Here is a 25492-nt window from a genome sequence, read left to right on the forward strand (position 1 = left end):
AGATTATTTCACCCCATTCGATTAGAGGGCGTAAGATCTTACATAACAGGTTCCTTTCTCATGTACCATAACGTAGCTTTGTTTCTTCAGTAAATTCTCTAGATGTCGATCGTAATTCGTAGTAATTCAGAAAAGAAAATAATGAAAGGGGTAGATACAAAAATATTACTGAACAAGATATTATTGTGTAATATCTTTGGGTAGATAGGAATAAATCTGAAAAGGTATTTTACAACTTTATTCGGTTCACATAATAAAATACATCGATTTAGAATAATTTCAGTTTGAAATAATGAATCACAATAAACTGATCATATTGTTCATTCTAATATATATGATATAATATCGATAATGATAGATATAGTACATGTTCGTTTTCCGATACAAAAAAATAGAGGTTCACAGCATCTGAAAATCTCGCTCATGAGATATTTTTGTTATATGTATGTATATACTTGGTTTTTCTATATAAGATTTATAATTTTGTTATTGTGAAGTTGTATACCACTATTCACTGAGCTCATTATGAAATGAATACAGATATTGATGAAAAAGAGGATTTCTTATAGGAATTTGATAATTTTTTTATTACAGTCGTAACTTCGGTGTAGTCACCATTCGCAAATAATTGATCTTGTGTTGAAAATTGTCCTCTAGAGGAGATCAGCTCATTACCAGAAGCGAATTGATTCTTCTATATTCATTTCTTGAACCGTTTGGATTGATGCAGCGTTATTGAAATGAACTCGAAAGGAGTTTCTGAAAAAAGCTTTTCTAATTAAACATGTAAGTTTTTTTAACGCTCGTTATTACTTCAAAACAGAATTTATATTAATACTACTTTACTCACCATGTCTTTTCTGGCATCGATGCCGAATCAGGGCATGATCATGTCTTTGTTAGGGGTCGGTTCGTCCGGACTTGGACTGTCGGCCCTTCTCGATCTTACCCGCACCACCTGACGATGACTGCCCTCGTTCGGATCCGGTAAAACGTTGCTACCCGCCCCGCCGTACTGCATGTTCATGCCGGACCCTGCCAGAGGTTTTTTCTCCGAATTTTCCGAGCTGCTCGTGAAGAGAAAGCCGAGATTGAGCTGGGGTATGTCGTAGAAAACGGCCAATGTCACCATCAAGAACGTTATTCCCAAGTATAAAAATCCTGCAAACATTTATAATAATAATATGTGAACCATCATTTTTTTCGTGACCCCAAAAAATAAATAATAACGAGCGATAAACCTCCCGCTCTGCATGTTGGAACATAAATATGGATACCCCGCAGCTAAAGACACTTTGTCGAGCTCTTACAATATTGTAACCAGTCCGGCCCTTGCGGTCGGACCTTTCGAGAAACAGAGCGGTCGAGAAATTCCAGAATAACCGCGAATCTACCTGAATGTTTCCGGCGCCTATATAAGCCCAGCGGAGGAGCAGGTAGGAAGTACAAGTATAGTAACAGTGCAAGCGACTAGTGCAAATAAACAAGAGTGGAAATAAATAGTAGTGTGATAATTAGTTTGTGAGTTATAAGTGTGTATTAAGTGTAAATAAATAATTTTAATAAGTTGGACGTTTTAATCAAGCGAAGAAAACGTTACATTGGTGTCAAGTGTGCGGTTCAACATCGCTCGAATTAAATAAATATTTTCGGTTATTTGTTCATGCCAGTGACCACAAGATTACAGAACGCAATGGAGACTCAAGCGGTAATGGACTTTTTGAGTAAGATGAACGAAAGAATGGAAGAAAATTCTCGAAAATTGAATGAGAAAATGGACGAGAACTCTTGTAAGTTGAATGAGAAAATGGACGAGAACTCTTGTAAGTTGAATGAGAAAATGGACGAGAACTCATGTAAGTTGAATGAACAAATGGAAGAAAATTCCAGAAAATTAAATGAGAAAATTGATGAGAAATTGAATGAGAAAATGGACCAGATTAGGGAAAATTGTAACGATGTGGTGAGTCAACTATCAGATAAATTGGATGAGAAACTGGAAACCATAAATGAAAAATTCGATAAAGTGGACGAGAGATTCGATATAGTCAGTGGAAAATTTGAAGAAGTTGATGAAAAGTTTGACAAGGTTAACGGAAAGTTTGAAGAAATGGCAGGAATAATTGAGCATCATTCCAAGTTCATAGATTCCTTGAAAAGAATGTCAAACAAAACAGATATTCTGGCTTCAACACCCTACAGCACAGCGAAAGCGGAAAATGACGGCGAAGGTAGTAGAATGAAGATCAAGCCTCCAACTTTTGATGGAAAAATACCATGGTCGACATATCAAAAACAGTTTGAAGCTGCTGCCCTGGTAAACAATTGGAACGACAACGAAAAAGCCACGGCATTAATTATAGCTCTACGAGGAGAGGCACTCAACATTCTCCAGACGATCCCGGAGAGTCAACAAGCCTGTTACGAAGTTCTTACATCGAAACTTCAGATGAGATATGGTGATGCTCATCTACAACAAGTATACCATGCACAAATAAAGAATCGAGTGCAGAAAACAGGGGAAAATCTCCAAGAGTTTGAAGCTGATGTGGCGAGATTAGTCAGGCTGGCTTATCCATCTGCTCCAGATAGCTTCCTGGAACAGCTATCAATCCAGACATTCGTGGACGGGATAAAGGATAGCGAAATACAACAAGCCCTGAGACTAGCACGCCCTAGAACCATAGATGATGCCTTAGCCCAGGCTTTGGAAATAGAGGCAGCGAAGCAAGCGTCGCATAGAGGACACCTTCGTGTAAGACAAGTCCAAGAAACAGACCGATCTATTGAGGACATTGTCAGAGAAGAAATCCGCAGAATATCACAAACTAGGAAAAAGGATACTGTGTGCTGGAACTGTAACAAAAGTGGGCATTTCAAGCGAAACTGTCCAGAATTGGAAAAAGAGTCGCAGCAGGGAAACTAAAAGGGGTCGGTGATAAGGGGCATAAATCGACCCAAGCCAAAAATGCCCCCGAAGTGATAATCCGAGGAATAATGTCTAAGGATTTATCAAGCATAGTTATCCCTGGGAAGATAAATGATCGAAATGTGAAAATACTGGTAGACACTGGCTCGACCAAAACCATTGTGCGTCCAGAAATTGCTGAAGGATTGGAGATTCGCCCAGTTAGGATCAAACTTCGAACTGCGTCTGGACAAGAAATACCGACTTATGGATCGATCGTCTCCACTATTGAATTAGGAAACACATCAGTTAACCACGAAGTTCTGGTAGCTGGAATCACGGAAGAAGTTATTCTGGGATTGGACCTTGTTAAGAAGCTTGGATGCCAATTGGATTTGAAGAGTGACGTACTTCGGCTAGGAAGTGAAGAGATTCCATTCAATGATGTGGAGGACAAGATATATCGGATTCGACTGACCGAGGACATCACGTTGCCAGGGCGAACTGAAGGCATAGTGACTGGTAGATGTGACGATGTAACGAGGAGTGGCTGCGTGAGAGTAATTGAGCCCTCTGACGATACAACCTTAGCTAAAGGACTACTACTTGGAAAGACCTTGGTAAGGGTAAGAGACAGCATTCCCATCCGATTGCTAAATGTCAACATGTTTCCAGTCACCCTGAAGAAGGATACCTTGATTGGACGTGGTGTACCTGTGTACCATATTTCGGGTGGGATAAGTACTGCAGAAGTCTCAAAATCGCAAAGCAATTCTGAAGAACTGGTGTCCCTCCTCACTTCAAAATGTCAAGAGCTCGACCGATACCAACTACTCGAAGTGAGAAAATTGGTTCAAACGTTCTCCGACGTTTTTGCTACGGACGGAAAAGCAGGGAAGACTGATGTTGTGCAGCATAAAATCAATACTGGTGACGCACAACCTATCCGACAGCATCCTAGACGTCTTCCTCTGGCAAAAAGGGAAGAAGCTGAAAGGATTATTGAAGACATGGCGAGAGAAGGTGTAATCGAACCGTCAGATAGCCCCTGGACATCGCCCGTAGTATTAGTGAAGAAGAAGGATGGAACTACTAGATTCTGCGTAGACTATAGGCAGCTCAATCAGGCCACGAAAAAGGACAGCTATCCCTTACCGAGAATTGATGATACCCTGGATACACTCTCGGGATCACGTTGGTTTTCCACCTTGGATCTGAAGAGTGGATATTGGCAGGTTGGCTTGGATCCAAAAGACAAAGAAAAGACTGCCTTCAGTATTGGAACGGGTCTGTGGCAGTTTAAAGTTATGCCTTTCGGTCTATGCAATGCTCCTGCCACATTTGAACGTCTGATGGAGACAATATTGAGAGGGCTCTCCTGGAAAACTTGTCTGGTGTATCTGGATGATGTGATAGTAGTGGGAAAATCATTCCAAGATCACTTACGCAACCTATCCGAGGTTTTCCAGCGACTTCGTGATGCCAACCTAAAGCTAAGTCCTAAAAAATGTAATCTGTTTCGAACAGAAGTGAAATATTTAGGACACGTAGTTTCACGTAGTGGTGTCAAGGTTGATGCGGATAAGATCAAGGCAGTGCAGGAATGGCCTATACCGAAAGACAAGAGTGAGTTGCGGAGTTTCTTAGGCCTTTGCACTTATTATAGAAGATTTGTATCTGGTTTTGCCAACGTTGCCAAGCCGCTGACGAAATTGACGGAAGATGGACAGGAGTACATATGGTCCGATGATTGCGCTGAAGCCTTCGAACGATTGAAAAAGGCTCTGGTCACAGCTCCAGTTCTGAGTTACGCAAGGGCTGAAGGTAAATTTGTGCTCGACACCGACGCCAGTAATACAGCCATTGGCGGCGTTCTATCGCAAGTCCAGGATGGACAGGAAAGAGTCATCGGGTACTTCAGCAAGGTGTTGTCCAAACCAGAACGGAATTATTGCGTGACCAGGAGAGAACTTTTAGCAGTCATCAAGTCCGTAGAACATTTTTACAAATATTTGTACGGAAGGAAATTCTTACTGAGAACGGACCATGCTGCTTTGAAATGGCTCCTGAGTTTCAAGAACCCGGAAGGACAAGTGGCTAGATGGATTGAGAGGCTGCAAGAGTATGACTTTGACACTGAACACAGAGCGGGGACTAGCCATCGCAATGCAGACGCGTTATCAAGAAGACCTTGTCCCGAGAATTGCAGCTATTGTTCGCGCCTGGAAGAAAATATCGATTTAAGGCGGACCACCGTAATCGAAGACGACTGGCTACCTGAAGAAATTCAAAGAGCACAAGAGGAAGATAACGACTTGAAAGTAATCCTGAGTTGGAAGAAGAGCGGTAGACGACCTACTTGGGAAGAAGTATCCAGACTGAGCCAGAATGTAAAGTCGTATTGGGCACAATGGGAAACATTGAAGATTGATGGAGGTCTTCTGAAACGTTGTTGGGAAAATGAAGATGGAACTGAGCAGAGACTTCAGTTGATTGTGCCAAAGAGCCGTGTGACAGACATTCTGACCAGACTACATAATGGAACTTCAGGTGGACATTTCGGGATAACCAAGACGTTGGAAAAAGTCAGGCAGCGATTTTATTGGTTAAATTGTAAGAGAGACGTTAAAGATTGGTGTAGAAGATGCAAGGTTTGTGCTGCTGCTAACGGACCTTATGGTAAAGGGAAAGCACCAATGAGGCAATATAACGTCGGATCCCCCATGGAACGAGTAGCTATCGACATCGCTGGCCCCTTTCCCGAAACAGATCATGGAAACAAGTACATTTTGGTAGCGATGGACTATTTCACGAAATGGGTGGAAGCCTACGGTATTCCTAATCAAGAGGCAAGTACGGTAGCTGATAAATTGGTCAGAGAATTCTTCTGCAGATTTGGAATACCTCTGGAGCTGCATTGTGATCAAGGCCGAAATTTTGAATCGAAGTTATTCCAAGAAGTATGCAGCAAATTGGGAATTCACAAAACAAGGACTACACCTCTTCATCCACAATCAGACGGCATGGTCGAACGAATGAATCGGACCATGGGAAAACATCTAGCCAAAGTAGTTTCTGATCACCAGCGGGATTGGGATGAATATTTACATCTATTCACCATGGCATATAGATCTTCGGTTCAAGAATCTACCAAGGAAACTCCAGCCAGTATAATGTTCGGCCGAGAAATAAGACTGCCTTGCGACTTAGAGTTTGGATGTAAGCCTGGAGAAGACGTAGCTGGGGAGGACTACGTTAGTAAATTAAGGAACAAGCTGGATTACATTCATGGCAAGGTGCGCAATCAAATGCAGCAAGCAAGTGACCGAATGAAAATGCGCTACGACATCAAGGCTATTGAAGGTGGATTCACCACTGGGGATCTGGTGTGGCTACATAATCCACAAAGGAAGAAAGGTTTTTCACCAAAGCTGCAGAGACAGTGGGAGGGACCGTATGAAATAATCAAGAGGATAAATGATGTAGTTTACCGGATAAGGAAGCTCCCCAGGGGAAAACCAAAGGTTGTCCATTTCAACCGATTAGCCCCGTACGCGCAGGACAAAGAAGAGGTACGACTTGTGGAAGCCCCGATGCAAGGTAGCAGCGATTACCAGAAGTTTATGGATCGTTATGGTGAGACACGCGTTGCACGGTTCGGCGCTACACAGGAAGTACATCAAGATCTCTTTACCGTGTCTGAGGAATACTCTCTCGCTCATTGCGTAGCGGAGGACCTTCGTATGAGCAAAGGAATAGCCAGAGTATTCAGAAATAAATTTGGACGTCAGGAACAACTATTGCGACAGCAGCCAAGAATCGGAAAAGTTTTGAAATTGAAGGCTGAAGGTCGGTTCATTTATTACCTAGTCACCAAGCGACATTCCTATCAGAAGCCAACCTACCAGAATCTATGGACGGCACTGCATAGCTTGAAAGAAGACCTTCAACGCTTTGGAGTTAGGAAATTAGCTGTTCCCAAGCTCGGTTGTGGATTGGACCAGCTGAATTGGCGAGTTGTGCGAAGCATGCTGGAGGTGGTATTTCAGGGGACTGGTATAAGGATCCTGGTGTGCAGTTTCAACCCAAAGCAGGCCAGGGAGCCTGGAAAAACTGTGGAGTGCTACTTCCATCAGAATGGCTACTGTAGGAATGGTGATGAGTGCAAGTTTCGCCAGGGTCCTCGGAGGAATTCACTAAATCTGTTCTGGGACAGAACAGGCTTAAGGAGGGGACAGTGTAACCAGTCCGGCCCTTGCGGTCGGACCTTTCGAGAAACAGAGCGGTCGAGAAATTCCAGAATAACCGCGAATCTACCTGAATGTTTCCGGCGCCTATATAAGCCCAGCGGAGGAGCAGGTAGGAAGTACAAGTATAGTAACAGTGCAAGCGACTAGTGCAAATAAACAAGAGTGGAAATAAATAGTAGTGTGATAATTAGTTTGTGAGTTATAAGTGTGTATTAAGTGTAAATAAATAATTTTAATAAGTTGGACGTTTTAATCAAGCGAAGAAAACGTTACAATATCTTGTATAGCTGGGTCTCTCATATTTTACATGGATGGAAATAGGTTCCAAACCACAAAAAAAGTCAATATTCAACATCAGCCGGATTTATTGTTCGTTTGTTAAAGAGAAATATTCGGTATCGATTAGATGCTCACCTGTTGTTGCTATCTTATACAAGGGTCTGTAAGGCTGATGCGGAGAATCGCCTGGAATATAATCTCCCAGACCGATCGTGGTCAGCGATATGAAACAGTAATACAGAGAGTCCATGTAATCCCATTCTGGTTCAATTCTCGCGAAGATTGCGGCTGGAATCAGCAGGAACGCCACTACTAGGAAACTAACTGGAAAATGATTATTATACATATAGTTGATGATTTGGTGGAAATTTCTTCGATTATCTTCCGTTATCTACATTGAAATATAGTAGTCGCTATGAGAGTTACTTTGAAATTCGGAAAAATTTACGATTAGAAGGGATTAACATTTATTTGCTTCATATATCTGATATCTTGTACATACATGAAAAAGGACAGAGTTCAAAAAGAATTTGAAAATCCATCAGTTTTCAAGACCTTCTCGTCGCTCCCGACTGAACCCCTCTTCATTACCCGTTCGAAACTTGAAATAATAAATCACCTCAGGGCGAGTTGAGTAAACATTGAATATTCAATGAACGTCAGTCAAGCAGCATTTTTCCCATCGATTTTCTGCATATAAACGTGCAAAAGAGTGCTTCCGAGCCGGCACGCACAACCACCCCAAGTGTACAATACGAAATTGTGAAAATTCTTGCGTTCGAATGGGAACAGAAGAGTGGTTTATTCTGCCTGCCGTCATGTCCCATTACCGCTTGACGGCTTTTCCTTTTTTCGAAGACAGATTGTGTGTGATTAATATCTACGCGTAAATGTATTTCCCGTCTCCTTCCAGAAAATGGACGTCTTCTGTCCGACTTGAAACTCGACTGATGAATTCTCAGATCTATTCAAGGATTTTTCTTTTGTCAATTCTCTCTATTCTTATTATTGTGCAGATATAGTGTTGATTCGATTGAGGCAGGCTTTTGTAGAAATATTTGCTATGGTGTTCTTCATTACTGAGTCACAGATGTAAAGTCACAGTTGAAAAAATTAAGTACCTGAGATAGAGCATAAATAGCATCTGTTAGTGAAATAACCTGTACCACGAGTGTGTACAATAATGGAAATGCGGTTTTTCTGCCTCTTCTCCATCAATTAAGAATGTCTTGACTTACCCATGATGACGAGATGGAGCAAACGTATATTGAAAGGCTGATACAGATGCCCCAACCTGGAATTTAACCATTGCAGCAGCCAAATTGTTGGAACCAGAAGTCTAGCCACAAGAGCAGATAGTAAAACCAGCGTCAACGGTATCCCGATCATGGCATAAATAATGCAAAATATTTTACCGGCTCTGCTCAATGGTGTCACATGACCGTATCCTGAAATCAAGAACGATTCAAATATCCTCCTTTGTTAATAATATTATGCCAGTAGAATATACTGTAATTTATCCAAGATTGTGAAGAGGATTATCTCTATAATATTTCACCTCATTTTCAATAATATCTATATTCATTTCAATATCTCAATACTCCCTACAATAACTTGCGACATTTCAAAATTGCATAGCATACCAATATTTCTCTATGCTAGTGATCATAGAGTTTGATAGACCAATAAATAATAGCCCATAAATCACAAGTGATTCATGAATGAAATGATCGTGGATAATTAATTCTAATATAGTTTTTGAAAGTTGAAGAAACTTCACTTCTTTTTCTTGTATGTACTAGGTACTGATCTCCTTCATGATGATGATAAAACGTTGCTTGAAGCATAACTTAAGAAGAATTTCCTGAACGTGACGGAAAGTTGGATTTTTTATAATTTGTTCGCGACCTCTTCGAACTTTTCGCATTTTCTATTCCGAGCATATACCTACATCGAATCAAATTCCGTAAAAATCGGAGAGAGAAATACAGAGATTCTATACCAACCTCAAAGAGGTGAAAGATTAAACTCTCAGAGAAGGGTCGGTTCTTGCGTTATATGAACGAGGAGAAGATTCTAGTACATTTCGAAATCTCTTTTTATTAAAAAGATTCATCCAATTTTCAACCATGTTCTTCCAGTTTTCTTATTTTTCCCTTAATTTCTTCACAAACTTCATCAATAAGTCCTATTCAATAACTCAATCGTTCAAGACCAATTTTTCGGCGCAAAAACTCCTTTCTTGCAAAACTAGATTGGCATCGAAACTTATTATAGATAGCTACCTAACAAATTCATATTAACCTAATAGGAACGTCTGAATCACATCGTCTACGATGATTCGATTAATGAATAATACTCTTGAAAAAATTAATTGTCCATTGTCCTACATTAGAAAGAAGACAACCGGGTACAATAATCAGATAAAGAACACCGCAATTAGATTCTAAATTTCTTTCTAATTAGACTAAATGAACAAGTTCCTCATTTGTAGAATACCAATCAAAGAACTATTGACCCCGTTCTTTTTATCGCGACAAAAGTCTCGAATTTTCGATATGATTTAAGATTTTAAAAGGATTCAGGAATAGCGAAAATTTGGGTAGGTACTTTTCGCAAGACCGCGGAATAGGATCAATATATAGGGATCTAGATGATCTAATCTAGGTATCATCCATACTAAATTGAACTATCATGGTTTTTTTTCGAATTAATCGATATTTCTGTAGTGCACAGCAATATAATACGCACCTATGGTGGTCACAACAGTACTTGTGAAGAAAAACGACTGTCCGAAACTCCAGTTCGACTCCCCAGTAGCATTTCTCGTGGCAGAAACACCTCTATTACTTGCAGAGACGACCTCTGATATTAGGTCTTCTAGCGCCTGATCTAGAACAAGAGAAACATAAAAATTGTTTTATTAATTATTATTTTTTTCATTTTTGGAATATTACATTGAGAATATAATATAATATAGATAAGTAAAATATTCGCCTCATTCGTTCGGTTCTCAATACTTATACTCATGAATTAAATCTTTTCTAATGAAAAAATCTTCGTATTCGAGCATGGATAAACAAGCAGCTTCCAGGTGATTGATTTTATAAATGTGTTAGATACGGTTTATCATTTTTCTGCCATTTCACTCGTTCAACCGTTTTGCGGCTCAGCGGTGAATAGATCTGATACAAGCAATAAACTTGGTATGACTGGCATATTCAAGTTTCACTCGGAAGTGATATTTTCAATTTTGAGTAAGAAAGCGAAAGTTGGTATATTTCGACAATGGGTGAAATTTTGGGTGTTTTTTTGGCAAGAATGACCTAGGACTTACCTGGAATACTAGGATAAGTTCTCAAAAAATTCTGCTTGACAGATTCTACTCTGAGTCTTAGGGCCACCTCCGTGGGTCTTTCCAAGAAGCTGAATATCATAGCGCCACTAGTCAAAAACACCAAATACAACATAACGTAAAAAGAAAAGTATATCGATGTTTTGTAAAAACCGAAAATGAAGAGATTCCCGCTCCTTGTTGCCTCGCTCTCGACGTTACCCATCGGCACCAGATACTCCGTCGACCGATTTATGTTGTTATTTTCCCTGGATTTTTCCGGATAACCGAAAGATCCATAATAATTGTTTAGCACCATTTTCGAATCGGATATCAATGTAAAAAACTAAACTGATTGGGCATTAAATACTGGAACGTGATGTGGGTGAGCGTTGGTTATAAGAATTCGTGAAAAAAGTCCAACGAGTATTTTTCACAAACACTTGGATAAGTCCGTTCTTCCATTTTGTCAAGTTGTAAATTTAAAATTGTAGCCGTAAAAATCAAACTACACCGAGATCGGACGGTACCACCAAACGACTGAATCTGAAAAGATTGCATTCATATACTTATATTATATTCTCGAGATAAAAATTGTTCGAGATAAGAGCCCTATTTACTTTCAAATGTGAGATATCGAGTCCGGTTGTTTACCTATGTACTTTCCTGCTAATTATCCGAGTGATTATTGCTGACGATTCTAGTCGTTATGTATTTCTATTTTTCATTGAGATGTCTCTTCTTAAATTATTTGGTTAGATACCAAACTATTTTGAGTTTTCGATTTGTTCGAAATGTTGTTTAATCGTTTACTCTTAGAAACAATGGATGATGCATAACCTTTATTTATTTAAATCTACTCGTAATATAAATAGGTGTACATAAAGAGAAACGATATCATTTATGCAAAACGGAGAATACCTTCATTTATTTTTGGGTCGATATTCCCACGAAACTGATTGATGATAATTAGTTGCTTATCCGAAAAGGCTTCTGAATTACTCATTCAACCTTGAATAATCCGAATTTTTCCTTATTTAAGAATGCACCATACGTAACATAAAATTCTATAAAAGGAATAACTCCATTTTAAATTTTTCGGGAAAAAATTGTTTGTTGTTATGTGAACAGTTCAGATGTGTTCATTTGAATATCTTCAATCTGTATTCATTATTTTTCAACTTAATTTCTATCGATAACAGTGAAAATTCTAATGTTTTTCATTATTAAAGGTCTATAAAATCTTATAATAAGGCGACGTATTTCCACCCTGAATCAGCACGATAACCTAATTAAGATTAGAAGAATGAAAACAGGATGTGTAAAGGGTGGTCCATCTAGTGTTTGGAATTTGAACTACCGATTATTTGACTTTATAAACGTCAACTATTCTTTTTGACGTGACTAATATTTAGTTGAAAGTTTGAAGTTTACGAAATGAGACGCTATTCGCTTGAAGAAAGTTGGGAAATATTAAAAACTTTTTTCCAAAGTGGTGAGTCTTCTACTCAAACTGTGAGAAATTTAAGAAAAAAATTCGACAAAAAAAATGGTTCTTTCAAGAAATTGAAGCTGACGACTTGGACGATGTTTGGTTTCAACAGGACGGTGCAACGAGCCATACAGCACACGCCACAATCGATGTTTTACCCCGCATTTTCGGAAATCGAATAATCAGCAGAAATGCTGATGTGAATTGGCCACCAAGAAGCTGCGATCTGACGCCATTGGATTATTATCTTTGGGGAGCGGTGAAAGATAAGTGTTACGCCAACAATCCAGAAACAATTCAAGACCTCAAGACCGAAATTCAAGCTGCTATTGGTGAAATAGAGCCCCAAACAATCGAAAATGTATTAAAAAATTGGGTGGAACGAATAGGCTACTGCCAAGTCAGCCGTGGTGGTCATTTGGCCGAAATTATTTTTCATAAATAAATGTCATGAACCAACCTTTCAAATAAATGTTCAACCATTGAAAAATATTGAGCAGTTTTTTTTTTATAGCAAAATTAAATTCCAATTTTTAAATGGGCCACCCTTTATTTTCAAATTGAAAAATAAACTCATTTTTATCACGGTTAGACTCTAAGGCGTCTTAGGAAAGTCAATTATGTTGTATGTAGAATTATCAGAATGAGAAGAATATTAAAATTGTTTGATACAACAATAGTTGGGATTTTGGCTGAAGATAATGTGAAAGTTAAGTTTTATCGACAACGGTCTAAAATACAGTTAGATTTTATTTTTATCGGTAAACACATCTACATGAAAAGTAAACAAGAAAATAAAATCGATTATCCATGGCTTTATTTTTCGTATAATTTCAAATAATTACACTTCAACTCCTTTTCATTCAATGTTGCCTTGTAACACTCTTCAAACCCTTTGCCAATATTATGCAATCTCATATAAATATATCGAACTGTGTTTATGTCTTCCTCAAAAGTTGTAAACCTGGGACGACTCGCCATCAACTCCAACTCACAATTGCAATCTAATTTCAAGAGAGGTTTTCCCTCTTTCGTAAAGTTCTATAATAACATTGGAAACGAGCTGTGTTGGAATTCATAAGATCCTTAAATTCCTAATCAGGATATTACACCAAAACGGAAAGATGTAATCGTAGTTGAGCCAATAGCATGGCGAGGGGAATTCTCAGATGTGCAATTAACATGTTAAAGTTGTCGCTCCTACCTCTATTTAACTTCTTACTTCGTACTTATAAGTACCTAATGGAAGCTGAATTTTTGTTGGTGTCGTTATCTCCATAAATAACATTTCGCAGGCTAAGAACGAAATTCAAAACCATTGAACTCCACTTCTTAGGAAATGAAGAGAAATATAACAATATATGACTCAGGCATAAATCTGAGCACAGTCAATATGGAAAGCAAACAAGAGCACGAAGAATTTGATCGAAATATATCTACAGTACACCTGATAAGTATGACATGTTTACCCGAATAGTTTCAGGGGATATTCACATTGTTTCTTTATTTATTTTGATTCACTTATCTCTTTGTTTTATGTGTATTTCATTTCATGAGAATTTCAAACACCTCCGTTTTTATTCCATGCAAAGCTGCTATTAATATTCAGAAGTATAAACTTATTTGTTCTTTTAATATAATCCTTCTCGTATTTCAGAAAAGCAATGTGTGAACTTTCGAAGGGACAATTATAACAAATAGATCGAAATCATATGATGAATATTCTAATCTAAAATAACCTTTTTTTTTCGCTCAGACTCTGGAGGAAATGTATTTCGATAGAACCAATTACTGGATAGGTTTTTGTTCTCCAGAATAGATCGATTATTGTATAATCTCATCATCAGGGGCATTCATCCGAACGGTCAATTAAACCGAACTGTTTTATCTTTGCAGACCACGCTTGTCTCTCTTAATTGATTCTATTCAACAATTAATATTACAAGGATTGTTGCATTGAAATCAATCTAATATCTAGCACGGAGTTTTCGGTTATTGAAGGTTCTTTTTCTTCTTTTGGTTTCGAATATTCGGTTCGCCAGAAGACAGAATGCATCACCATGAAACTGAGTATAGAATATAGAGCCTATGATTGATTATTCTTAAGGAGATTGGACATTTTACGATAATTCTTTGAAGTTCACGTTTATCCATTCGCCTTTGGATCTTGCGAACATTCATCTGAATGGTATGAATTACATATTTCGTTTTTGTGTATTAGAGAGCAATAATATTTGACCTGAATGATCGTTTGCTGTGTTGGTTTATAATACTTTACTCGTTTCTTCCCCAGTTCTTATCTCCTGTAGTAACAGAAACATTTCACTATCTCTTTGTTATACGATAAATTTATCAATCGAATTATTCGAGGTTCATTAATTATAATAATAACGGTTAGGTCATCCAGTCTTCGAAATTTCACCGGCTGGAAAGATTCGCCAATTATTTTCGTTGTAAGAACGATAGATGAGCACTATACCCGTTGAAAACATTATGTCTGTCGATTTTCTCGATCGTGATGTAATTACATATGTATATAGTATTATCATTAGGTCGATAGTCCGTTGGTGATCATTTCAGCTTGATTGCAGAGGTCAGACATAGTTTTAACATGATGATATCGAGTAGGTATGCATGCCCCATATTGAGGAGTTGAAAAAACTGATATTCTTGCGCTAAAAAGTGGCGATAAATATTAATTACTGAATAACTGATTACGCGACTATAAAACTTTCGAGAAGGGAATTGTGGATAATGGCGAGTTAATTAAGTAAGCAGTCTTTGAACCAATTTCTAATTCTTTTATTCCAGTCTTTCAGATGAGTTAGAAGAAATAATCATATCATTGGTTGAGTTTTATCAGAATCAATATCTATGTATCTATACTTTAACTGTCACCGATTGGTAATGGCCATTGCAAGTAACATGATCGGTGTATGATTTTATCTCGTGAGACATGATTTGGACACCAAGACCGTGCGATTTGACCTCGATAGACATTTCCCAGTGACCCTGTGTGTTCGCAGATTTATAGGGTATGCCAATGGGTCACAATTGATCAATGGCCTCAAAATCGATATAACTCAGGCTATCGCTCCAACTCATCTGGATATCTATGCCCAGAGTCATCGAAAATTTTGTTTTCGTCGATACTTGTAACCTCACCTTTAATTTTATGACGAATTTCAAAATGATTCGCTTCATAGTATCTTGACTAAGCGTGAATTAGTGTTATCTTATATTACGTACATTTAGAAGAGAACTTATTTCACTGCATAATCTCGCTAAGTGGTATAATTTCAATTACATTGTTCATTACTTGAAATTTAATAATGTGAAGTAAACTTTTATGTCTCGTGTTTTGAAATTCCTTAGAGGATCGCTCAGCTTTACCCGGCATGGAAGTAAATTGAACTCAACCTCATACTATGAGGTTTTTTCACCTATAAAGTATAATTCAAGCAATACCTACTTTGAAAACACTTGTTCCAACGGAATATTAAACGAATTTGTCTTACCTTGTACGCATTCATGATTTTTCAAGAAATTTGCCCTCAAGTTTCTCAGTTCCTGAACTTTTTGTCTCTCTTCGGGACTTTCGATACTGGAAAAAATCCAAGCACCAAAAGCCAAGAAAACCAGGTATCCTGATATGAACAGCAGGAACCGGACAAGTCCGTGATTCAGAATTGACATTATTTATCTGAAAAGAAAGAATTGTTTGACCAATGTTTCCACTTTGTATTCATCACCAATACCTGTCTAATGAAAAAGGAATCGGAATCATGTGAGAGTTTATTGTTGCGTTCACAAAATGGCGAAGGCACCTTATTCTGTATCTCATCAGAAGAATTTTGGAATCGGCGAAGAGCGCGGCAGAAATATACATATATTTGACAAATAGTGTTGATTACATTTTAACATCAGAACTGACATTTCGTGAGAGTAAAAGTTTCAGCACAACGTAATGTCTTAAAATGCGATTAATAGGTATAAGGAAATTTAATAGTGTTTTTCTCTTATGACAAAGCTCTTTTCGGCTTTATTGAGAAATACACAGCGATTTGCTGTCAATTCAGTTAAGTGTTTCAGAATGTCATTATTCCATCAGAAATAATACGACCATTTAATGATTCTCAATTGCTATCTTCCACTTCTTCGATATATTCCAGAATGGAAAAGTTTTAGTGATTTCATTTTGAGAATATTCTCTTCACTCTAATATTTCCGTGAACCATTGATGAGAACTGATATTTTTTTTTATTATTAATGTTTCTCCCGGCATATTTTCTTAATAATCAGGATAATCAATGAATCCAAATGAGATATTAACATTTCAGAAACATGTTTCTCAATTTTGACCAAAAAGAATAACATTTGATGAGATCGGAAGAATTTTAGTGTCGGTATTCATATCCATGAAAATATTATTTATCGAATGTTGGTATACGAAACCACTCAGCAAAAAGGATCGAAACATTTTCAACGATAACTTCGCTATAGGATATAAATATCTGAATATTTGCAAACAAAATGAAAGCTCTATGTAGACATCAAGGGATGCGATGGCGATGAAATTAGGTTATTCTGAGCGCCAGCATGAAATGAATTGAATGAATTACATCTGAATCTAATAATGTCTATATATAGGCAAACAGATGAGGCTCATTTGCATGATGAGAGATGCGTATAGGTATCATAATGAGGTATATTGAAAATCCTCGATAGAAGCTACATATGTATAAGTACTAACCTGCTTACAGGTTCGTTTTCCAGCTCTCGAAAACCATACAATAATTCTTTCACGAAACAATTTGGAAATTTCGGATAAAGAACATTTGTGATTGATGGAGTTTATCAGTGTACAAATTTAATTTTTGGAAATCATTATGAGAAGAATATGGTGGAAGTCGAACCGGGGAGGTTTCAAAGTTTGAGTAAATTTCTAACAAATAGGTAAAGGACCATACTTTTTACGAAATAACTTGAAGTTTAATCCTTTTTCCTATCACGAATCACCGTGATATCTATCAATAGGTCCTATATTAATGAGATTCTGATGAAAAGATATCAAGGAATTCAGAATCTTGGGACGTGAAGTTTCCGCCATCAAGGGGAATCCTTGATGAATTCTCGAGTTTAATGTTCAGCTCAAGTTCGAACTTATAACTAGGGCTTCGACGTGTTCGGAATCGAGTGGGATTATAATTTGAAATATTCCCGAATTAATTTCAGTATCCTGATTAATTTTAAATTAATGTTCGGAGTGAGGCAATCCATGAAAATTGTGTAATTTTTGGGATACTTTTAGTATGTGTATGTATATCGAAAATCATATAAGATTACAAGTTTCGCCTTCATCAAACGAACAACTCTACCTTCATTCTTTCATGATATTTTTACGATATAACTCTTCATATAATCTACGTAAAGCGACCAGGAAAATTCGCAATCGGAATACGGATCGTGCGGTGTATAGGACTTTGCGATTTAGTATTTCCAAATAGTTTCCACTACTTTTATCAGAACAATTTTATCGTGCCTGGAGTAGTGGTGGGCAACGAATTATTAGTTTTCTAATTATGTACAAATAGGTTTACTGGCCAGTTCTCAAATTTACGTCCGGTAAGGACGAAAATCCGTGTTTTTTTATTAGATTTCTGCCTCGCATTTCGTCTCCCTCACTGAATTTCTGTTTTCATTTGATTAGGAACGTGCTTGGACGATTCCTTTGTTCGAGTTTGTCTTCAATATGAGGCTGAACTTTTATGAAGTAACAATCAGTTCTGTGTTTACTTTGCGAGGATCGTTCCCTTTTACGTTTTTTCTTTTTCGTTTCGCGCCTGAAGTTGAGAGTCGATAGTTTTGTCGGTCGTAGATGCTTCATCTTTTTCATAGTCCTCCTCAGAATAATGATGATATTTTCCGGGTTAAAACAATTCTTTTATCATTTTCAATCATATAAATCAACATCTTCCTTGACAAAATGATGAATTGATATAATACAAACTCAATTTTTGTTGTTGCATGGATCGTTCAGGAGGTGAATCCGTTCTTCTACACTTTTACACTATCGAATATAAGATCGATGAGTAGTCTCTCATACATCTAGGTACCTATACCTTTCTGTGGCTTTATATTAATATTTTTATATCAAAACTGAAAATTCGAAATACTATCAGGGGAGAACTGCAACGTTCAATAATGTGACTTTATCAGCAGACTAGAATACGATACTACAGCCATCAGAAATTGACGAAAGAGTATCAGCTTATAATATATGTATTTTATTGTACGTATATCGAAATCTGATTAAGAATTCGAACCATCATTGAAGTAGCAGCAAATAAAAACGATTTAAGGAAGGCCGAAGACAGATAGATAGAATAAACGATGAAAAATCGTGCTAACATATATTATATTGTGGTTCCCAACAATTATTGCTCACCTCAAGGACACATGTCATACCCTTGAAATCAATTTGAGAGATTCATGTTCGGGGTCGCGAAGGAAAACATAAAGTTCGCAACCGCACCAAATCGACAACGGTCACTTTTCGTACTGATCTTGGCGGCTCTCAGGTGCGATTGCCGCCGCCGCCACAAGAACTTGTAGCTCATGTGACGGCGCCTGCCTATATCGCCACTTTGGAACACTGCAAATGGGGATCTCGAGGAACTTTTCCTCTTGGTATCGATGAAAATTGGCCTTTGAAAAACCTCTGACCAAAACTGATCCTTAAAGGATATACCCCCAGTCAAAACTTGAAAATAAAAGTTACTGGCGTTCTCCAATGCCCACATCAAAGTTACTGATACACTGCATCATCAGGATGTGGTTGTTCTCTGATGAGAACTGGAAATCTTATCGCTAGTTTCGTAAACGAGTCGGGGCGTGAAGCAATATAGTAGGATGATTTTTCTGGAAGATACTTGACCCTCCAGAAATTCCGAAAAAGATGGGGTCAGCTGAAAATTCGTCAAGATCGAAAGGTTGCACCGATGAAATTTCGAGATTCAATTACTCGAAAAGTTGCTCTTTGATATAAGAATAAGTAGTTTTCTTTCAAGCATATAGCAATTTTGAAGATATGCTTATTTCATATCAACAAACACCTTACAGAATTTCAAATATAACATTATGGACCTCCCCCAAAATCATTTCTGAAACCGCTACTGTGCTGAAGTACCTTTAAGCGTAAGACATTATTCGTGGCGGAGGCGCCAAAAAATAGATATTTCGCACAAGGTAATTATGATGATCTTTATCCGGATGAAATTTGATTTTCGAATAAAAAAAGTTTCATCGTTAGAAAATATTTCATACGACGAGATTGAAACCGAATGAAACGCAGGTAAATGGAAGCTATCTACCTCACCTAAACACCACTTTGTTTTCAGGCAAAATGAATCAACTTTAAGTCAATTCACTATTCGACTGTCACGACCTTCTTGTCATCTACTAACGCTCCAATTCCAGAATTACTAATTAATTAATGATTTTCAATGATTACCAGAATGGAATATTCATTCATCCATTATACATTCATAATATATGACATGTATATAGGTATACATACCATGACACAAACACGACAAGTGCATGTTCATCAGTAGTAGATATACCTTCGATTCCTCAAAAATACAGATATTTCAATAATGTTAACTAATGAATCGTTTGCAAACAAGCTATTGCACTTCAGCAGGTTTCTCTTGGTTTGGCCATCAGCTAACATCAAGAAGGAATGTTCGAAAAATTCTAAATTTATCTGTTTGTTGTATACTATATTAACGGCATGTGTTTTCATCTATTCTTTCAAAAGAAGATTCGAAACTATTTACGGAGGAACCAACTCAACTCTGATAGTTTTCTCGGTGTTGGATCAAACTTCTCATACGGTCTCATATTTTTCAAATTCATCAACAAGTTTTTATATCACTTTCATCAAAATCGGACCTTACTCACAATTCTTCTACAAAATCCGGGAACTTGGCACTCTTCTCCACAACGATTGGTATGAGTCGAGAAAATTATTCATATTTTATGTAATTTTTCAGGGATTTGTGTTGTTCGGTTCAATATTGAATTTTTACATTTGGACAAGATCATATAACGATTTTTACCAGTACTACTTATTGAGAGAAGTCGAATTTTTACAGTGGTCATTGAATGCATTTGTAATGTTCGTTTTCCTACTATGGATCAGAAATTTATTCAAGGAGTTGAATAATAAGATAATTATCAGAATGGAATGTAAGCTCAAAAGACATTTGGCTGTTGCTCAAGCGGGTATGATTTTTGGCATTGAGAATAGGGCTGAAAACAAAACTCAAAACTCCTTTGTCAGTATTCATTATGAGATTTGCAAACTGGTGAATCTGTTCAATGACCTATTTGGATTCAACATATTACTCTCGATCATAAACTGTATAGTTCTACTTTTGTTCAACGCTGGATTATGTGCATTATATGGTCTGCAATCTGAGGATACTATGTATGGTTTTTTTGATTCTTACAGGCTGATATCGAGTTTTCTAAGGATAGCCACTCTTTTGGTAGCTCCAGATAAAAAATAGAAGCGTTGAATTCATATTCTAGTTTTATTCTTTACAGATCATCCCCGTTATGCTAGCCTACTCCTGCGAATGTGTTGGGGCTGAAGCTAATAAGATGATACCAATAACTCTCATTTATCTCAACGAATTACCACCTTTTTCTGGAAATTTCGAAAGTATTACTTTGGAAGAAGAACTTACAGCTCTGTTTGAGCAAGGCAATATAAGAACCCCTGTATTGACTGCAGCGGGCTTTTTTACTGTTAATTTTGCCATGCTAGGCTTCATAATTGGCAGTGTCACTTCTTACATTATCGTCACTCTACAGTTGGTTGGGAATCAGTGAATCCGTTTCAATTGCCTTCGTATATAATTCGATAATATTCGATTTCCAAATGGGAAATATTTTTCACGGCATTTAATTTTTTGTTCGAAAATGTTGTTTTCGAATGCTAAAAAAACACAGTCAAACACAAGCGCATTTAGATGGAACAAAAGAGATCAAAGAAATATTGTATCAAGAAGTAGGCGCTTTCCCGGCTAATTATCCAAATGAAGGTCTGTTCCCACGAGACATGTATCAAGTCACGTGTAATATGTCATATTCAGAGTAGTCACTTGTCACGACGACGCTCGACGTCGGATCAATAGCGACGCCCGTCCTTGCACCTGCAACGCATGCGTTGCATCCCTCAGGATCAATAGGATCTTATCCTAGTTCATCCCCGTCACAACAGGGTGTCGACTGGAATATCTGCAGTTTTTGTGTTTTCCTTAATTGCACAGGTATGTTCTTTTATCATTTTGGTATATTTTCTAATCTTGAATAGGTGTGCTCGATAATGGCAGTTTCTAAAATTGTAAACCTATCCGAAATTCATTGTTAGGCATGTATATGTATTCTAGAAAAAGGACAGTTAATTTTCAGATATCCTACATAAGTTTCCAGTTGTTCATTATAATTTGAAAAAAAAACCAAAAAATTAAAAGTGAATTTTTCATGTCTTATCCGTCTTAGTTGTATTATGGCCTAATTTGTATGAGGAAAGTCTTGTCATCACACTCATTTTATCGGATACGCATATTTCTCATCATTCAGTTCATCGAACTATTGAACTTGAGCAAATATAAATAAGTAGGATATGAGAGAAAAGATTCAATTTCGAAAGTTCAATGTACTTTTACATTGTGACCCTTGTGAGAGATAATGAATATCAAGTACTAAAATAAGTACCTGCTGACACCAAGCTTATCTACTATGAAAGTATACAAATTAAGGTTTTTGTTTTCATTAACAATGATGTCAAATCTATTACTGTTATATTATTATACTTAATCAAGAATTCGTTCACATTCGGAATTGAACTATCGACTAAATTTTTTTTCAGTGAAGGATGAGTTGCATAGGAGAGTGTTTAGATCTGGGACCTCCACCAGATTTGATACTTTTTTTACCTCCACCTCCCGCCCCATCCATTCTTCAGCATTCATTGCCAGATCTCCTACTCAATACAACCCCATGCTCAGCAGGACAACTGTGCGATGCTTGGGTGCCATTAAACAAGTTTCCAGATAGCGATTTCGTTGAGCTATCGCGAAAAGGTAAATCATGACATGTTGACAGCGATAACGTATGAAGACTTAATTTTACAGAGGTGGAGACTTGGTCTTCTATAGATGACACATGGCTCTTGGTTTTGATCGCATCTTCAATAGGTATTCTGCTTATTGGAGCTCTTTTGGCCATTTTCCTCCTCAAATTCAGAGAGTAAGTTAATATCCGCCAGGTAACATATAGGTACAATAAGAACGGAATTGCGAAATTAGAGTTTTCAGGTTACTCCTGCCTTTTGAAGGTTTCCCTTCAATCCGTTCAATCACTCATATGCATGTATTGACTGTCAAAAATACCGATAACTACTTGAATTATCAAAAAACATTAGTTACATTTCCGGAATTTGCTCGGTTATCTTGAAAGCTGAGCAATCAACATGTCGCCCGTGGTTCTCAAGACAACTGGATAAGGTCGATTTCTTACGGCCATATCGATTTACCTTTTTTCTAGGATGAGCTTGTTCGGTAGTAACGATTGTTCTCTACACACCAGGGAACCTCGACCGATGAAGATATTGGAACAACGCGATTGCCCTTCCTCTAATGGTAAGATAAATCCAAACAATCCGAGCTGGCACAATGGAAACGTTGGTCTTCACGATAATCGGATAGTCTGGGCCGCCTTGACACCTGGTGGAGGAACTCAACATTTCATCTCAGAAAATTATCCGAAAGAATTCGTTGACTACAGGTCTGTTATTATCACATTTTATACATACAAAGGGGCTTTCATCTCGAGCAATTTTCTAATAAAAGAAATTTTTAAACATAAGACATTTAAAAATTTCGTTTAACATTCAAGATTAATGTTGCTAAATGAAATGTTGGTTAGGTCAGCTCTGATACTTTGAAACTGAAATTTTGGACCCTTAAATGGGCGAATCGTCCTCGACTGGTATCCACTCTTGTCTTGCACCTAACTTAATCGGGTTATTCCCAGTAAAGAAATAGTCTAAATGGATTATAGAACGTTAATTCCAAAAATGATTATTCGGTATCCAGCACAAAAAAACAGCGAATCGAGTGCTCAATTTGAAAGACCCCTATTGATAACGTTAAAAATACTTCTTCGATTTGGAGCAATAGAAAATGTTCAGAAGCATTTGGTGTAATTTTTTGAAAAAAAAAAAAATTTGTAGGGAGGCTGACGATCACTACGAGACCATCGATAATCTGACAATGAAACCGGCGATACCAGCACCGGTTTATCAGTCCTACCAGAAAGGTTCGCCATATCAGACCCCTAACGAAAGATCACATTTTGATAATTCTGGCTTCGTAGATTACGAATACGAAGAACCGATGCCGCTGATCAAAAGCTACCAGTATAGCTCCTACGACGACTACCAATACACACTTCCTGGCGGTAATACCGACATGAGATGCATCAGCATGGCCTACGGCACCAACAGCATGCGAAGACACTTGCCTCCACCGATCACTAGACCCAGGGTGTCTTCTCCTACTCGCATCGAGCATCCTAATCTACCACCATTGAACATGTACCCACTAAAAAGCAGCACTTTGAAACGCAACAACAATTTGAGTTATAGGAACGTTGATACGGGAACTCTGCCGAAGTACACTTGTTAGTTCTATAGGTAGAAAAATCAAAAGCTTTCCGAATTTTTTACGGCCCTTTGCACCACCTCCGGCTCATCCGTATAGGTAATCAAAAAGGTCCAAGCACTTGAACATAATTATCTCACGTCTGGATCTGAGATTGAAGTAGTTTTTGAAATTCGTCCTTTTGGTATTATGTACTATACTAAAAATATTACCCAAATAAAATATCACAAAGAAGAAAAAACGTGAAAATCCACTACTTGGGTAATTAATTTGGAATACAAGATTTATACGTGCCCCATGAGCACCATGTTATTCGACCCAAGAAGATATATCATAAAAATGAGAATGTATATCTTCGACCATTTCATTCGACTCTCACCAATGTTTAAATATTATATGGTCGTATCATGTGACAAGTAAAGTCGGGAGTTAAGATCATAAAATACTAAAGAATTATTCACATTTTTTAGGATAAGCATGAAATTATTGGACTTTTGAGAAAGGAAGAATATGCGTTTCGTTGTGACCAGAAAAATATTTGATCATTATGAAGATTTTTATGGGTGGTGGGTTTTTGAATATGTACTTTCTTTATTTAATGTGTTGTTGTTTCTATAACGAAAGAATGCGGAAATGCCGCTATACTTATACCATATTTGGATTTAAAAAAAATTGAAGGTATAGCTCAGATTATTCTTCAGGATTTGAATGGATGTTGATAATTTATTCACTAAGGCTTAGAACTTCTCCCATCAACTTCGTATGTTAACCATATGAAATCTCATCCCTCATTTCTCACTTCACAGATTGTGTTATCCTGTTCAAACTAAATGGTTGATGTATTCCACATGAAAGCTCACAACTATTCATATCTCAACATCCATGTTTATATTTGTTGTTATATTGTATATTTAATCATTATTTATTTAACTTATTCGTTAATTCGTTATTATTTGAATGAGCGGGCTATAATATGCGAATTTGAACTGAAAATATTTTCTGCTGAATTCGTCCCTCATCTTCAATTGAAAACTGACCATATATTGATTAAGATTCTCTCTCGTGAGATGAGAAACATCTGATTTGTCACCCCAAGTACCATCAATTTGTTATTCATTGAATTTTAGTGATATGAATCGCTCACGAAAACTTATGTTGAATGATAATTTATTAAATGTATTTTACAATAAATGTGTTTACATAGTTATTATATGTCATTTGAGAGGTAGGTGTATATTGAAAGCAAGAAATTCATCACAATTATTGAATATAACACAGTTATTATTTTTTCACCCTATCAAGAATAAGTTAACATTAAATAAGATTCCTCCTCCTGGCTTAGAAAAAAAAAATCAGTTGTGACCTAAATTACAATCCAAATTCTTAGAAATATTCCACGTTGTATCACAACATGACTGGCAATTAAAAATGAAACGGCGACTACAGAAATAAAAAAAGTACAATCGATACCGTTTGACAACGTTACGTTCC

General features: G+C 37.2%; 3 protein-coding genes across 9 annotated transcripts; 2 read left to right on the forward strand and 1 right to left on the reverse strand.

Annotated features, from left to right (window-relative positions):
* Positions 1-223: 223 nt before the first annotated feature.
* LOC123318863 (potassium channel subfamily K member 1-like) lies at positions 224-18852 on the reverse strand. 4 transcript variants are annotated; one of them, XM_044905625.1, is made up of 7 exons: positions 18712-18852; positions 15782-15966; positions 10189-10329; positions 8676-8885; positions 7573-7761; positions 851-1161; positions 224-759 (listed from the first exon to the last, which is right to left on the reverse strand). In XM_044905625.1, exons 2-6 carry the CDS (start codon positions 15957-15959, stop codon positions 878-880), a joined length of 1002 nt encoding a protein of 333 aa, XP_044761560.1. In that variant the 5' UTR covers positions 15960-15966; positions 18712-18852; the 3' UTR covers positions 224-759; positions 851-877. The 4 variants fall into 4 exon arrangements, with proteins under 4 accessions (XP_044761560.1, XP_044761561.1, XP_044761558.1 ...); XM_044905626.1 differs by lacking the exon at positions 18712-18852 and adding an exon at positions 16022-16163; XM_044905623.1 differs by lacking the exons at positions 15782-15966; positions 18712-18852 and adding an exon at positions 10775-11322.
* Positions 654-24863, forward strand: LOC123318865. Of its 4 annotated transcripts, XM_044905631.1 has the most exons (6): positions 21455-21604; positions 22207-22420; positions 22472-22586; positions 22884-23123; positions 23572-23657; positions 23715-24863. In XM_044905631.1, the coding sequence occupies exons 2-6, from the start codon at positions 22213-22215 to the stop codon at positions 24023-24025; spliced, it is 960 nt and encodes a 319-aa protein (XP_044761566.1). In that variant the 5' UTR covers positions 21455-21604; positions 22207-22212; the 3' UTR covers positions 24026-24863. The 4 variants fall into 4 exon arrangements, with proteins under 4 accessions (XP_044761563.1, XP_044761562.1, XP_044761566.1 ...); XM_044905628.1 differs by lacking the exon at positions 21455-21604 and adding an exon at positions 654-786 and having other exon boundaries at positions 23572-24863; XM_044905627.1 differs by having other exon boundaries at positions 21454-21604; positions 23572-24863.
* LOC123318867 lies at positions 20315-21275 on the forward strand. The gene has a single exon (XM_044905633.1). The coding sequence runs from the start codon at positions 20889-20891 to the stop codon at positions 21162-21164; it is 276 nt and encodes a 91-aa protein (XP_044761568.1). The 5' UTR covers positions 20315-20888; the 3' UTR covers positions 21165-21275.
* Positions 24864-25492: the final 629 nt, after the last annotated feature.

The sequence above is a fragment of the Coccinella septempunctata genome, chromosome 8 (assembly GCF_907165205.1).
Source record: "Coccinella septempunctata chromosome 8, icCocSept1.1, whole genome shotgun sequence".
In the NCBI taxonomy this organism is placed as follows: Eukaryota; Metazoa; Arthropoda; class Insecta; order Coleoptera; family Coccinellidae; genus Coccinella; species Coccinella septempunctata.

What these genes read in the sequence shown, in the direction of transcription:
- LOC123318863 (XM_044905623.1), bottom strand. Translation starts at nt 11,090, where the DNA reads ATGGTGCTAAACAATTATTATGGATCTTTCGGTTATCCGGAAAAATCC. An exon ending in TACTGTTGTGACCACCATAG is followed by an intron (nt 8,886 to 10,188) that starts GTGCGTATTATA and finishes TCTTGATTTCAG; the next exon opens with GATACGGTCATGTGACACCA. An exon ending in GCTCCATCTCGTCATCATGG is followed by an intron (nt 7,762 to 8,675) that starts GTAAGTCAAGAC and finishes ATCATTTTCCAG; the next exon opens with TTAGTTTCCTAGTAGTGGCG.
- LOC123318867 (XM_044905633.1), top strand. Translation starts at nt 20,889, where the DNA reads ATGCTAGCCTACTCCTGCGAATGTGTTGGGGCTGAAGCTAATAAGATG.
- LOC123318865 (XM_044905628.1), top strand. Translation starts at nt 22,213, where the DNA reads ATGAGTTGCATAGGAGAGTGTTTAGATCTGGGACCTCCACCAGATTTG. An exon ending in CGTTGAGCTATCGCGAAAAG is followed by an intron (nt 22,421 to 22,471) that starts GTAAATCATGAC and finishes TTAATTTTACAG; the next exon opens with AGGTGGAGACTTGGTCTTCT. An exon ending in AAAGAATTCGTTGACTACAG is followed by an intron (nt 23,124 to 23,571) that starts GTCTGTTATTAT and finishes AAAAATTTGTAG; the next exon opens with GGAGGCTGACGATCACTACG.